The sequence below is a fragment of the Rhamphochromis longiceps genome, linkage group LG6 (assembly GCF_057381845.1).
Source record: "Rhamphochromis longiceps isolate RC_006_pf linkage group LG6, R_longiceps_female_GT1.1, whole genome shotgun sequence".
Lineage (NCBI taxonomy): Eukaryota > Metazoa > Chordata > Actinopteri > Cichliformes > Cichlidae > Rhamphochromis > Rhamphochromis longiceps.
This window is the reverse complement of record NC_140562.1, coordinates 3,590,250-3,605,360: the sequence shown is the minus strand read 5'-3', so window position 1 is coordinate 3,605,360 and position 15,111 is coordinate 3,590,250. Positions and strand designations below refer to the sequence as shown.

General features: G+C 43.9%; 1 protein-coding gene across 1 annotated transcript; it reads left to right on the top strand.

Moving 5' to 3' along the window:
* The first annotated feature begins 586 nt into the window (after positions 1-586).
* irf2bp2b (interferon regulatory factor 2 binding protein 2b) lies at positions 587-3,053 on the top strand. The gene is made up of 2 exons (XM_085408952.1): positions 587-1,581; positions 1,896-3,053. Exons 1-2 carry the CDS (start codon positions 816-818, stop codon positions 2,636-2,638), a joined length of 1,509 nt encoding a protein of 502 aa, XP_085265078.1. The 5' UTR covers positions 587-815; the 3' UTR covers positions 2,639-3,053.
* Positions 3,054-15,111: the final 12,058 nt, after the last annotated feature.

Here is a 15,111-nt window from a genome sequence, read left to right as displayed (position 1 = left end):
AGTGCCTTAAAGCAACTGTTGTTGTGAATTGTATAAATAAATTTGAATTGAACTGAAATTAATGCTGGAGAAAATCTTTATTCTAGTGCTGTGAAACTTTAAATTGGATCATTTAAATATGAAAGCTTACAGTCCCACAGGCTGGCAATGTGGAAATGACTTCAGTTTGACACAGATCAAAGTGAAATGATTTTTCTTAATTGAACAGGTGTTTTTGGTGTGTTTTAGGAGCCGCAATTCCTGCCGAGTGAAAGAGACCCAGCAGCAGATTAGATTATAATCAAGTATACACACTTTCTGCATGTAATGTGACTATGTGTGTTGCTTTTCAACATGCTGTAAATAACGGGGTTTTTTTATATGATGAAAAGCAAAGTGAGCCGGAGTCAAATTCCTTGTTTGTGTGCACAAACTAAAAAATAAAGATAATTCTGGCTCTACGATCGCTGCCGTGTTTTATTACACTCCCAATAAAACACAGAGCGGTCCCTCTTCGCGGGTATACAATATCTTCAAACGTAAACGCTCCGGACAAAGGGTCCCGCATGCGCGTCGTCGAAGAATCCAGTAAATAGAACCCAGGAGCACGAGCAGTGTCTGTGCTGACGTCACGGCCGTACGTTGAGAGCTGGAGCGGAGTTGTAAGCGCGAGCTCAGACGGAGGCGCGCCGAGGGAACAGCTACAGCTATGGTGCTCTGTTCTTCTTCGTGAGGACGAAATCAGCCAATTTTATTCTCGTTGACGTCTTTTTCTCCGTCTTCTCCGCGACGTAAACAAGCCGTCGGACATTTTGAAATCGCTTCGGGGATACAATATGTCTTCCACGGTGGTCGCTGCCTCCAGAAGGCAGTCCTGCTATTTATGCGATCTGCCCCGCATGCCGTGGGCGATGATCTGGGATTTTACCGAACCCGTCTGCCGTGGTTGTGTGAACTACGAAGGTGCCGACCGGATTGAATTCGTTATCGAGACTGCCAGGCAGCTAAAGAGAGCACACGGCTTTCAGGAGGGCCGCTCTCCCGGCCCGGGGAAGCCCCAGCACGCCGGGAAAGAGATCAATCACTCGGTTGGGGACCTGGGCTCTCGTCCCCCTCAACCTCTGGATCGTTATCCGCTGTCAGACAGGCCGCCGCGGCTGGGCCCGGAGTACCAGGCGGGCAGGCAGGCGAACGGCCTCCCGATGCCCAACGGATTTCCCAAACCCGACGAGCCCCCTGAGCTAAACCGCCAAAGCCCCAACCCCCGCAGGACTAGCACGGTTCCTCCTAACTTGGTGCCTTTGGTAAACGGCGCGATACCTGCCATACATCCACTCAGCGGCCGCCCGACACAGATCTGTCTGCCCGGCGCTCTGATCGCGCCTGTCCCCGGGGAGCACGGCAAGCGCCCAGAGGAGCTGAAAGACAAGCACCGGGCGGACAGCATGTCGGACATGTCGGACAGCCACAAGGACTGGATAAACAAAGGCAAAACTGTCAGGGACCTGATGCTGCACACGTTCGACGGCAGGGTAAAGAAGGACCACACCGCCATGCAGCGGGTCATGGCGTACGAAATGAGTGGCACTTCCTCAAAAACAGGTAGGCTGTTTGTTTTGTGTCTGCACTAGAATGTGGTGAGCTGGCACGCGCCATGAAAACGGGAACTAAACAGCAGGGAACTAATGTGTCAGCACTTCACACACGGTGTGTCGTGGATTTACGCCATCGTGACGGGTCCGCCCAGCCACGCTGCTGGCATGCACCCGTTCACCTCTTGTGTGAGACAGCAGTACGGGAGCAGGTGTGTGTGTGTGGTTGTTGGGGGAAGGGTGTTTAGAAATTTCCTGCCTCGTAGTCTGCACAGGCCGGGATGTTAGTGTGGCTGTTAACCCTGCTGCTTTTCCTTTGCACAGACAGAGGGAAGCACCCTCGGCCTGGGAAGAGGAAGGCCTCCCCTGAGCCAGACTGTGAGAGCAGTGTCCCCAAGATGAACGGCAGTGAGGGCCAGCCATGGCTCCCCTCACCCTCTGAAGTCCTGAAGATGCCCCCAGCTGCCCTGCCAGGCTTCTCTGCAGCGCCTCCATCAACCATCTCCCCCCACTCCCGCACCACACCACCTGAGGCTGCCACAGCGCAGAATGGCCAGTCTCCCATGACTGCACTCATCCTCGCCACCGATAACGCAGGCAGCACGGGCTCACCTAAGGACGGCAGCCAGGTACATTCCACCGTGGCGGGGGCACGACGGAACAGCGGGAGCCCCCTGTCACCCTCACAGAGGAGGTTGGCCCAGAGAGAGGGGCCTGTGAGTGCCAACCCCTCTGCTCCGCATGGTCCCGGCAGTATGGAGCCACCGCCACAGAGCATTCCGGATTCCTCTGTGCTGCCGGGCAGCGTGCCGCTGTGCTGCACTCTGTGCCATGAGCGGCTAGAGGACACTCATTTTGTCCAGTGCCCTTCAGTGCCCTCTCACAAGTTCTGTTTCCCCTGCTCCCGGGAGAGCATCAAGCAGCAGGGGGCCACCGGCGAGGTGTACTGTCCCAGTGGTGAAAGGTGCCCGCTGGTTGGCTCCAATGTACCCTGGGCCTTCATGCAGGGGGAAATAACCACCATATTGGCCGGAGATATAAAGGTAAAAAAGGAGCGGGACCCTTAAAGTTCTCCGACTGCTTCTCGTGAACTTGTTTCCCTCTTGTAACCCAAGTATGGCAACAACAGCAGGACATAAAGTAACAGACACAGCTCACCCAGCAAGCCTCAGAGGAGCTGGCAGACATGTACATAGTGAACACAGGGGAGTGTATACTTCATAAATGTGGCTGTAAAATTTGACTTCTTTCTTTAATACATTGTGTTTCTTACTGTGTTTCCAGTAAGACTTTTCCTTTTTCCCACCACAGCTGTTTCTTCTCAGTCTGTCGTTGTACTTTAGGTCTGCAGACAGTCCCTGTCGAGCATAGAATGTGACTAATTTGAGCACTTGGCAAAATCCTTTAATAAATGAAACAAAAAATGCTTCTAGCTGTACATGTATGCACTTGCCAAATACAGTTTCAGAACTTGTAATAATACCCCCAGTGTCTCTGTGGTTTGCTTATTTTCCATTATCCTGGAGTTGGTCGGAGAGTCATGGCCTGATTGTGAATCAGTCATGATGCAATCCCTCCCAGCAGGAACAAATTGGCTTCCAGGGAACAGTGGGTGGAAGGGAAAAGTCAGGGAGCGAGGGAGATGGAGGAGGGGGGATGAAGGCCGCAGTAGAAGTGCGTTGCATAAATGCTGTGTACTGTAAATCGCACGTGGGTGAGCCGAGGCTGCTCAGCGCTGAGGCCTCGTGCCCCATGAGTGCGGGGGGAGATAAGGAGGGCCTAAAAATAGTCACCGTGGCTTCAAAGTGACGCCCGCTCCGGCGTTTGTTGATGTCAAAACAACTGCCTCACATGTCCTGTTTGGGCACTTTGTCTGGATCTAGAGGTTTTCTCTTTGCTTCTCCTCCATGCACCCAAATCAGCCTGACATCTCGTCAGATGCTGGCAGCAGATCAGAGCTGTTGCTGACTGAACACACCCTGATTCCAATGAAAGCACATGGGAGACGTGAGGTCATGAGCGGCGGAGGCCCACTGGGACTGTTAGCGCAGGAACTGAGCGATCAACCCTTTGCTTTCCTCCTCCTTTCCCTTCTCTCTCCTCACGTTACACCCTCTGTCACGCTGTCAGGATGACGGAAATACCTCAGGGCTCTCTTTTCTGTTTCAGACAGGCTTCGTTCTCCACAACAAAGCGGCTTCATCAGACAAAATGGCTGCTGTCAGAGCGGATTTGGACGAACCTTAAATCCCCCCACGCTCTCGCCCCCGTGTCAGCGACGTTTATTTGTCTTATTTGCTTTGCTTTCACTTAAACGTGTATATCGAAGCGTCATCTGTGGATACTCTCTCGCTGTCACGTTTGACTGCTTTGACTTCAGGAAGAAAATAAGGAGGGGGCCCTGCTTCAGAGTAGGGGGGTGGGAGTAAATGCCTTGCTCAGGGGTCACGTGCTCCTTAGTGGAATTCCTGAGTCACTGTCCTCCCTCCCTCCTCTTCTAATGTCTCCTCCCCCCTACTGCAGTAACTTTTCAAGGCTGCTGAGCGCACAGACAGATGAATGGGGGCCTGTATGTGTTTATGCCAGGACACCGTGCAGGGAGGAAAACGTTAACCCTTCCCCAGCTTTCTCCCTCCACAGACAGCGTGTTTAGTTTTATCCTGCAGCACATTTAAAAGGAATGCAGTTTCCTTCCTGGTAGAGCTGTATCTGTGCTGGAGGGTAGACTGTTCTTTCAAACTTTCCTGATTGTCAAACTTTCATTTTTAAATCAAGATTTTCAGAAAATTTTATACCACAAACATCTATAACTTGTTTTTGAATGTCTTAAATGGGCTTAAAAAGGTTTTATAATAATTGCGTGCTGACCTGAACTGCGATTAAATCAGTCCAGGTCAGCAGACTAGTAGGTCAGTGGTGGGTTTGGTTATGCAATGGCTCTTTTTCTTTAATGAAATTCCTCTTACTTTGTAATCAGCAGTAGACAGGCTTTTACACTCCTGTCAGTCTGTCACTGGGACTCGCAGACAGCGTCTTAGGTCTAACAGAGTTCATATGAGTCACAGTTATTTGATACTTAGTGGTAATAAGGAACATCACGCTTCTGCATCACTCCCGCGTGTAGTGGGGAAACCTGAAGTAACATTTAATGCCTTGCATTAATATCATGGCCAAAGTAACCTCAGGATTCACTGATGTGCTTCTCATTGCACCTTTAACATTTTACAAGTTTGTCATCAAAGTATAGTTCAATAAATGCAAGTACTTAAAAAAGAGGTCAAGTAAAGACTGATAATTTCAAATTGTGTTCCAGTACAGTAGTACAGGTTTCATCCTGTCAGCGGGGAGAATATTGCTTTTTTAAAATCAGAAACACTTGGAGATGTGCAGCGACAGTTACCCAAAACCCAGTTTTTGTTCTGTCAGACGGACAAGTTCACAGACTGATAACAAAGCAACACTGATGTCAGTTTGTAATGATTTGTTTTCTTAAATTTAATATATTATTCATGTTAAGATTGGTGTCAGGTCTGCCACTTCACTCTGTGATTTGGCTGCTGAATATGGAAGCTGCTGTTTGACTTCAGTAGTGAATGAAACCCAACAACCCCCCCAAAATAGAGACTTGTTAAAGTTTTTTGCAGATAATGACGCTTCCCTTTTCACAGTCCTGAAACCAAACAGTAGCCTTTGAGTTAAAACTACTCGGACTTCCTCCAAGTTCTGGAGAGTCTGGATTATTCTTCAGTGCTTCGTGCAACACTTTCACTTGAATGCATTTTTGGTGTTTCTTTAGTAACAATTGTTCCTATTTTTGTTGGCCTGTAAGGTTGTGATAACATGCCAGTTAAGACCATAATGAAATGTTTACAATTAACTTTCAGCTTTGTGAAACTGAGTCGTATCTATAAATGCTTAAAAATAAACTTCAACCTGACCACACCAGGTGAGGTTCAGCTCAGGCCTGTGCTACGAAGAAACAAATCTAGAGTAAGTGATTATTAACTCATTGTGAGGTCATACTGTGCAAAGGTTTATTATACTTCTGAGAATTTCACACTTTAAGTTGCAAAAAGTTGATTACTGTGAACTTGAAAAAGTTCTAACGGAACAATCCTGAATCGGAGCAGTCTTTGGTTTGTCCTCCATCTTCAAAATAACACCAAACCTTTCAAGGTACTTTTAAGGATTTTAAACTTGCCACAGCTCTTCTGTAAACTCAGGCAGTATCAGTGCCTCCTGTCTCTTCATGATGCTGGACTATTATCTCTATGGGGATCTTCCTCTTCTTGTGACTGAAGTTCATCTTTTCCAGGCTCTGCCTGTTTACGCTCATTGTTTTATGTACAAATTAATTTGGGAACATCTACAGTATCTGAAAGTTTAGTCACAGTGCTGAAATATTTAAAGGAAACTTCCACACAGTGCTACTTGTTAGCTCCTTGTGTTATTGTCAGTTATGCCAGCCTTATGTTGCAGAAAAAATCTACTTGCAGAGTGGGAGCCCTGCCTCGATACAAAGGCCCTTCAGCCTACGGATCCTTTTGATGTCTTTCAGCCAATCAGATGACCATATCAAAATAGATCCAAAACTCCGCCCTCTCTCTCAGGATGGTTCATTTTTGGCACGAGGTCGGCCTCAGATTCCAGTCGAACCAGCCGCGTTTTTTTTCATCTGTCACAGAAACTCAACACCCCAAGGGCCCGAAGAGCCAACGGCCCCAGATTAATGGGTTTGCTCAAATTACGTGGCGCACACAGGAGAAAAACTCTGGGTTTCTCTCTCCTCCTGTCTCCCTCTCTACACTCTGTTTGTTCAGCTGTTCCTCACCCAAAGCTCAACCCCCTCCAGCACCAAACCGCCTCCTCTTTCCTGACTCTGAAGTCCAGGATAAGGCTGTTGTCTTGATTTTACATCTGCAGAACAGCAAACACACCGAGAGCAGGAACAACAAACCTCAGCTCTTCACACCTCCGTGAACACTGCCAGTGACAGTAGCTTGGATAAAAAACACTGTGCCATGCAGCTATTTTTAATAGGTAGGAAACTCTACCTGCAGGGCAAATAAAGAGACTTATGATGCTTGGAAACTAGGTCATAATCGAGTGAAAAAGACAGCTCTGTGATCTTATATATAAAACATATGAAAGCTGTTTTTAACTTTGAAGCTTTGTGGTCTGTCCAAGCTGGAGTCAAACTGTGAAGTATAGTATACAAAATAACATGGCAGTGAGCTTTTACTGGATTCACATTAACATTACAAATGACTTAAAGTCATTTACACAACAATGATTCATTTTATGTTATTTAGAGGCAATCATTATGATTTAAACTGGTCAATAGTAGTTGTTGGTGGTGGACGGCTGTTTACATCCACTTATTATTGGTCGTAAAGGTCAGGAACATTTTTTTTAATGGTTTTCTTAAACTGTTGTTTTCCAGGGTGAAATGATTGTACAGCATTCATGTTTAATGACTTCAAAAAACATGAGTCATGGTGAAAAGCTTTTAGCATAATTTTTGCTGGATATTTGACCACTCCTCTCGACGGAGTTGTTAGAGTTCATTTAAAGTGGTTGGTTTCTTGGTTCGAGCCGGCTCAGCCCTACTTTCAACAGGGTTGAGGTCAAGATTTTGGGAATTCCATTCCAGAAGCTTAATGTTAGCCTGCTTTATCCTTTCCAAAACCATCTTTAATGTGTATTTGGTATCATTGTCCCGTTGGAACTTCTCATTGTATCCCAAGTCTCAAACTGCACATTTAAGGTGAAGCTGAAGAATTCGAAGGTAACCTTCCAGTATTCCATCTACTTTGTGCAGCATACCAGTGCCACTGGCAGCAGTACATACCCCAAGCATGATGCTGCCACCACCATCCTTGACAGTTTATAAAGTGTTCTTGGGTTTCAAAGCTTCAACTTTACTCCTCCAAACTTATCTCTTGTCATTGTGGCCAAACAGTTCCATCTTTGTCCGTAAGGTAGTTAGCTTGTCTATGTGGGCAACGGCAAATATTAGTGTAGTTTGAAGGAGCGGAGCTTCGTTCCTGGTCCCTACGCCCTCGGTCCTGACTTCACTGTGAACAGTGCTGCTGGTGTTCCGGCAGGCTTGAGGCTTGATAGTTTCTGAACAACCTAACCAATTTCTTCTCATTTGAGGGTAGCCATGTGGGTCTTGATCCGCTGACTCTTATGTTAAAATGACCAATTTTACTTTAAAAAAGCATGTACACACTGCTACAAAAGGCTTCTTGGGGCTCCACAGATAGCTTACCCCTTCATAGCAACTGAATGTTATTTCATAACGTATCTACTGGGATACAGTTGAAGCTTATAGAGAGGGGGGTATCTGCTTCAAGCGACAGTGTTTCTGTCTACTAGGCCTCACCACTTGTTGGATTTTTCACTGTAGTGGATCTCTTAATTGTATTTTTTGCTGCTGGTGAACTTTTTGAAGCGTTTTTAAAGTAATTATCTTGTAAGAAGTTTGTGCTTCAGTTTTGGTGAGTATAATTCCAGTATGATATTATTCCGTTACCCACCAATTAACCAATACGTCTGTCTGTGAGACAGTTTGCCTCAGCCCAAGGCCCAGAGAGGAAAGCAGCATTTCTAAATGTCATGTGTATAATAGCTTGCATTTGTATTCACTCACACAGGTGAAATAATAAAATGAACAAAAGTAGTTTTGTAGTAATTCTGTGGAGCAGCAACTGAAAATAATTTTTAAAAACTTTAATTTTAAACGTCCAGTTCTCTGAGAACTCGGTCCTTGCTAGTTGCCTAATTTTGTCAACTAGCAGCTAAATATTAGCAGTAAGTGTTGACATCAACCCCATGCTGATGTGCTGTGCTGGCTTTAGGGTGAGCTTGGGTTAACCATGTGCTCCAGGGTCATTGTGTCCAAATGAGTTGTTTGTACATCCAGGGCTGGGGCCTCTCTTCATTTAGACTGTGTCCAGATCCTAATGCTGTTCAAAAGGTCAATCAGTCCCCGCGTGAAAAATGACCCGAGCTTAGACCAACATGCTGCTGTCACACAATTCGTTGGTCAGGCCCCCACCGCGTCAGCACTTTCCTGTGTACCCTGGGGCATTACAGACCACCCCCACATCCTTACCTCGTGGCACACACATACATTGTGTTCTGTCAAAATAAAGGCCTGAATTCTTCTGTTTCTTTCTTCTGCTGTGCTGCGTTTTTCCAGCCCAGGCTGCCATTTCAGGTAAACTTTTTCTTCATCTTTGGTATTAGTGGAAAAACATGCATGAAAACAAACATTTAGATTAAGAAAATAAGAATACATATAAATACTAAAGGTAAAACAGAAATGCTAATGTAAGACGTAAGAAACTAATGACACAAATAAAAGTTAGAATAAAGGTCAGAAGAAATGTGACGTCAATTTGTAGAATCAGCAAAAACATCTGAAGACATTTGTGTCAGAAAAGACAGTTTTGTTGTAGTTTTTCCACAAGTCAAACTTTTGTCTTTGTTTTTCTTTTTTTTTTTAGTTGGTGTTTGGTGATTTTTACTTGGTAAAATTTAGGAAAAGCAAACAAGTAATAATTAGCAATGCACTAAACCACTGCAGCTCAATCACCATGCAAAAGCAAACATACTTCACAACCTCTTCCCCATCATTCCAGAGAAAGGTTGGTCACCAAACTTCTAAACAACACAGTGTTTAGAAGTTTGACTTCGTTTTTCTTGGTTATTAATGTGTTTTGCAAGTTTTTCCAAGTCCATGCACTGATATCCACTAGAGAAGATCACAGCCTTTCAGAAATGGTTTCTGGTCGTATTTCTTGCATACAAACATTTCTTGTTACTAGCTTGTCAACATTAGCCTGTAGCTAAAGTTGTCCACCCACACAAAAAATGAACACAGTTGTGATTAGTTGCCTGAAAAGGATCAACAATGAAGACAACATCATCTTTCTGAGAAGATAGATGTGAATCAATAGTAAAGCTCAACATTAAAACTTATAGACCTCTCTGGTGAAACGTTTTCTACCCTCACTAAATTTGACATAGATTTACTAATTCATATTTGTATACAGTTTAGTCCACATAGATTGCAGGGTAATACAGGTTACGGATAATGAAGTAATAACACCAAGTGCATCAGCTGGGTTATAAAATGTGCCACGTGTTAGTTTGTAGCCAAGTGAAAGTATATAGCTAAAAAAAAACTAAAGAAGACCGAGAATAGAGCTTTGAAGTACTCCAGTGCTTACAGCAGACTTTCACTTCCCAAGAAATACATGTAAGTAGAATCAGTTCTGTATGTTTTTCAATAGTTGAATGATTATTACTGCTGCATGATATTTGCATACAAGTAACTACATGCACATGGGATCAGCTGTCTAGTTAAAAATTTCACTTTGCTAGAACTTTATCTTTAGATAATCAAGTGTGTTAGAAACCAACAATAGATTTAAACTCCCAAAGTTTAACATAGCATCTGTAAAACCTGTCAAAATCATAAAAGGGGTGGAATGTGTGTGCTCAGGTTTTTTCAGGTGGAGTTTTTTCTGTGGAAACACAAATGGAAAGTGACCAGTCTCACTCAGCATCCAAAGTGCTTTTACAGCTCATTCACTCAGGCAACTGTCAGTGTAAATAGTTGGCACTATATGAAGAGAATTGAGTTGTTTACATGGCACTGCAAGAGCTTTGTCCATCTTACTAACACACCCACAGCTAGTTTAAGAATCATCAATTAACTTAACAATTAGCAGTTTTCTAAAATACTTTGTTTTTGCTGACAGTCATCGTTTGGATCGATGTAACTCTAAATAAATAAGCTTGTTAGTGCCACAACAGTTACTTTTCTTTGGTTTCACTTCATTTGAATCTTGCAGCCCCAAAATCCCCAAAAGTTTCTACTACACAGCAGAAAAAGAAGATAGCGAGAGAGATGAAGATGTGAAAGGTGTGTGATGTTTCCTGAGGTTGCAGATAGACACTGCCATCTAATTTTAGAGAGTGCAGCTGCTGTTTGATCCACCAAAGGATCCTGTGCCTTTAATCAGCAAACACCCAGCAGTGAGCACCAAGAAAGGAACACAGTGTTATGTTGACTCTGTATCTGGAAAAGAGGTTTACAGAGCAAAGCCCAAATATAGCAGCTAGTTCTCAGAGCCGCAACCCTGTTGCCTGGATATCCCTGCTGGAAAGTAAACAGAGGGGATGTTGGATTTGCCACGTCAATGAACTGGCAGGAAGTAAAGGCCACACTGAGGGGGGAGGGGGAGGCAATCTCTTTTATTAATGCTGAAACTTTATAACCTGGGAACAGCAGGCTGGACTGTTTCCTGGCTGCAGAGGGAGTTTTACAGTAGAGCTGTGTTTAGAGGCAGTACGCACCTTATCTGGCACTTTTATTACAAAGCACAGGGAGCCAACCAAATGTGATATTGATGACATCACCCTGCAGAGATACAGAAAAGTCTCTGCAGGTTGAAAACACACACAAATTAAAGGACAAAGGAGAGCTGTGTCATTCAGAGGAGACTTGTGAGTTTCTGTAAGTAGAATGGGAGGCAGAGCCAGCTCCCAGTTTGGATACGGGTTAAAACTTTCCTTTTCAAATAAGGCTTGAAGACTTCCCATGATGAACTCTGTATCTGTTTATACACTGCTAATGCAGCTCATTAAATTATGTCTTCTCTGTCCCACAGTTGTCTTTTGTCCGTCTCCCTGTGCTCCCGCTTTATTCTTCTCTCCTCTCCCAAACTGGTCGCAGCAGATGGCCCCGCCCCTCCCTGAACCTGGTTCTGCCGGAGGTTTCTTCCTGTTAAAAGGGAGTTTTTCCTTCCCACTGTCGCCAGGTGACAGATTTTGATTTTCGAGGTTTCCTCTAACATTATTAAGATAAGATAAGATAAGATAAGATAACCTTTATTAGTCCCACACGTGGGAAATTTGTTATGAGTGCAAAAGTTATGAGGCAAAAATTAGAATACAATAAGAATAAATACAGTACACAACTGTACAGAATATTACTGTTACCTTTCAGTACTAAGCACCTTAACCCTCCTGTTATGTTGCGGGTCAGATTGACCCAGAACAGAAGAGATGTCACATGTCATCTGCATCACTACAGAAAATGAAAAAAATCAAAATTATAAAAGAAAATTGTAAAATAATCAATGCCAGTGTTTCTGACACTTTTGGATGAGTAAATTTGCCCAGGAGCATAATTGGTGTTCCTGGAAACCAACATAACAGGAGGGTTAAGGCAACTTGTATGATATATAAATAAAATCTAAAGAAATATTACTCACTCACCGCTGGTGCTGTGCTGCACCTGCTGTTTCAACACCTCTGCCACCTTATTATCCACCATTTAATGTTAATTTATTGAAGTATTTAAGTTCCCAATTTTATTTACAACATATTTTTGGAGAGTGACAAGCTCACTGTTAATTGTTAATTGCCCCTTGGGGATAAATAAAGTCTTTCTGCCTCGATACAAACCTCATTAATTATAGTTAAACATTTCAAAGACATTACAAAGACATAATAATTAATAAAGTCTGGTTAACTATATCATCCTGGGTTAGGTCATCCATGTTGCTAATCATGTTTAAACATTAATTTTGATCATAAGCTTTCACAAAGAGAAAATCACACTTTCCCTGATCCAAGGAGCATCCCATTTTTCTTTTGTCAAATTTACCCTTCCTTGTTTTTTAATCTGCTTTTGGGCTAATGTCTCGGAGATGTGCTTTTTAAAGGGGAACACTCCCATCCTTCCAGCTCTCTGTTTAGCCTTAGCTTTGAGCATTAACTTTTAAGTACACTGTGGTTTGTGCTGTGCAGGGCGGAGCTGGGCTCTTGGCTGTGTTTGGAAGGCCTGGATCTTCTTCCTCAGATCTGCTTTGTAATTAAATATCCCCCACAGCAGCACAGGGCCACTTAAAGAAGGGGAAGAGCCGCTTCCCTGCCAGCCTTCCTCTGTTAAATGTGTAACAGCTGCTCAGCACTTTCATCCTTGCTTGCTTAATATTTAGTTTGTTTTTAAAATCAGAGCCGACCTTTGATCCTCCACCCTCGCCTCCAGGCAGTTCTATATTTGATCTGCTAACGTCAGCATGCTTCCTCTTATCTACACTTTCACAAGTAACGCTAAAATCTGTTTATGTCATTTGTGTATTGAGGAGTCACGGGGTTTTCCTGAGGCTTCTTTTAGACTGCTCTCCACACGGCTGAATGAATAAGATGTTTTGTATTGTAACCTGATTTAGATCCTATGTGCAAAATAAAATTATGAAGATGACTTTCAAAGGAGACTAAGAAAAAGATATTTTGAAATTTAAGCAAAATATGTTAATTCCATAGCAAACTTATGCCATGCCCTACTTTAAAGCAGGAAAAATCCCTGCGAGACAAACTGGAATAATTAGGGCACTAAAAGTGTGGAGGATCCATTGTATCCGTGTAATAATAATTACTCGAATTAATCACGCTAAACATGCTCAAAAAGTCTTGAAACGTTGCACACACATGTGTAAATGTATGTGTTTCATTGGTTTTGGACATGGATGTTTTAAAACGGCTCTAGAGCGCCACCCTATGCATTGATTTTGATGGATTTTATAATTAATCAGTGTAAACTACAGTTTGTATCGTGGGGCGTTTCCATGGCGCCACAGTGAAATTCAATGATAAATTATAATTTTCTGTCAATCACACATACATCGTCCAATCCGGACCAAACTTTTCACATGTGATAATGACTGGCTTTTACATTTCAATACAACATTTGAAAATGGGCACAGCGCCACCTGGTGGAAAAACATAAAATTACATGTTTTACACTTTGAGGTACAGCAAGTGAATGACCCAAGAAATCTCAAATTTGGTGAGGAAGCCTGAAAAAGTTGGTCGTATGTTACATTGAAAACTGTAAGTTTTCGCAAATGACCGTGAACCTGGTGGCAAGGCAAATTTCAATGTTTTGCCATGAAGAATGAAAGTACTCTTGTTTAATGTGCCCAAACTTCACAGATTGATGAAAGCCCAGCCCTGAACAGACCTTGATGACATGCCAGTGCTAAACTTGAGTTATCACTATCGGGTACGTACAGGAGCAGCCGCATCCAGCTGCATCCAGGAGGCTTCATGGTGCTTCCCTAACTGGGCCAGCGGCCATTTTCTGTATCTAATCCCTTTTTTTGCCTGTGTTTTCTTTTCTGGTCCTGGTGGCTATGGACACTTTGCCCCACTCACTGGGAGCCACATGAATGTTGGGGCAGTAGTGCTGGAGGCGTGGGTGCCTAGGTCAGCTGTTCAGTGTCACCGGCTCATCCTATTGGCTATGGTGGACTCCATCCAACCCTGGTTCAGCTGGGGGCTTTTTTTGGAAGTTAAATGAGTGGGAATCAGATGTGTGCCAGGGGATATTCACAAATATCCCATTGTTCCAGTGGAAGACAGCTGGGAGGTCTGGGCAGCTGCTGTACTCTTAGGCATCCCTTTCTTCAGCTCTGATAGTTGGCTTTCTTCAAAGATGTAGTCCACCTGTGTGTACCTCCCTCCACTCTTATACATCATCCTGTGTATAAAACTTACATCTGTTCGTACGATGGTCTTTCGTTCTACACGGTGCATTTCAAGGTCCTGCACCCATCCGTCGGTAAACTGTTCCTGGGCTTGTTGCAGTGACCTGAAGTTACTAAACTTCACGAGTGTATGCACTCACTCCAAGAACCGTATGATTATAAATCTGAGCGTGGTGAAAGTTGGGCAGCACGCTGACGTCTTTTGTCCACTCTGTGTGCTCGTAAGGGTCTGACCCTTTCACTCCTTTGATTTTTTTCCTCGTATCTTTTCTTTGTCTTTTCGTCGAGTCTGTCTTTGTACGGACCGGCATTGTTCTCCTTTTGTTTTGTACATTCCTTTTTTGTGCGGCAAAGAAAAAACAAGAAGGTATTGGAACCGGAGAATGAACGTTTTGCGGTGCTGCAAATGCTTGTATTTGATGTGGTACTTGGATCGTTTTGCCACGAGTTCCCGGCATGCAATGCGCGAAAATCAGGTGATTGCTAAACAAGGGGGCGGGTGCATCCGGCCTCCTCGGCTGTAATTGGTCCAGCCCAGAGTTGATCATGACCAATTGGCCAATCCAACACCTTTCATTATATATACCCTTCCTAAAAAAATTTTTAAAAAAATCCACCGGCCCATAAAAACAAAAAATCGCCAGCGGCCCACCGGGCAAATGCCCGGTATGCCCGATGGCCAGTGCAGCTATGATGGGTGGTGACCATGGTGGCCATTTAGAAGTCGGCCATCTTGGATACAACTTTTGTTTTTTCAATAGGAAGAGGGCCATGTGACACATCAAACTTATTGGTAATGTCACAAGAAAAACAATGGTGTGCTTGGTTTCAATGTAACTTTATTCTTTCATGAGTTATTTACAAGTTTCTCTTTGTTCACAGCCATTGACATGTCGAAGAGGTTAACACGTGAGGAGCGGATCGAAATTGTGTTGATATGTGGTGAACGCAGTAACCGGGTCATTGCA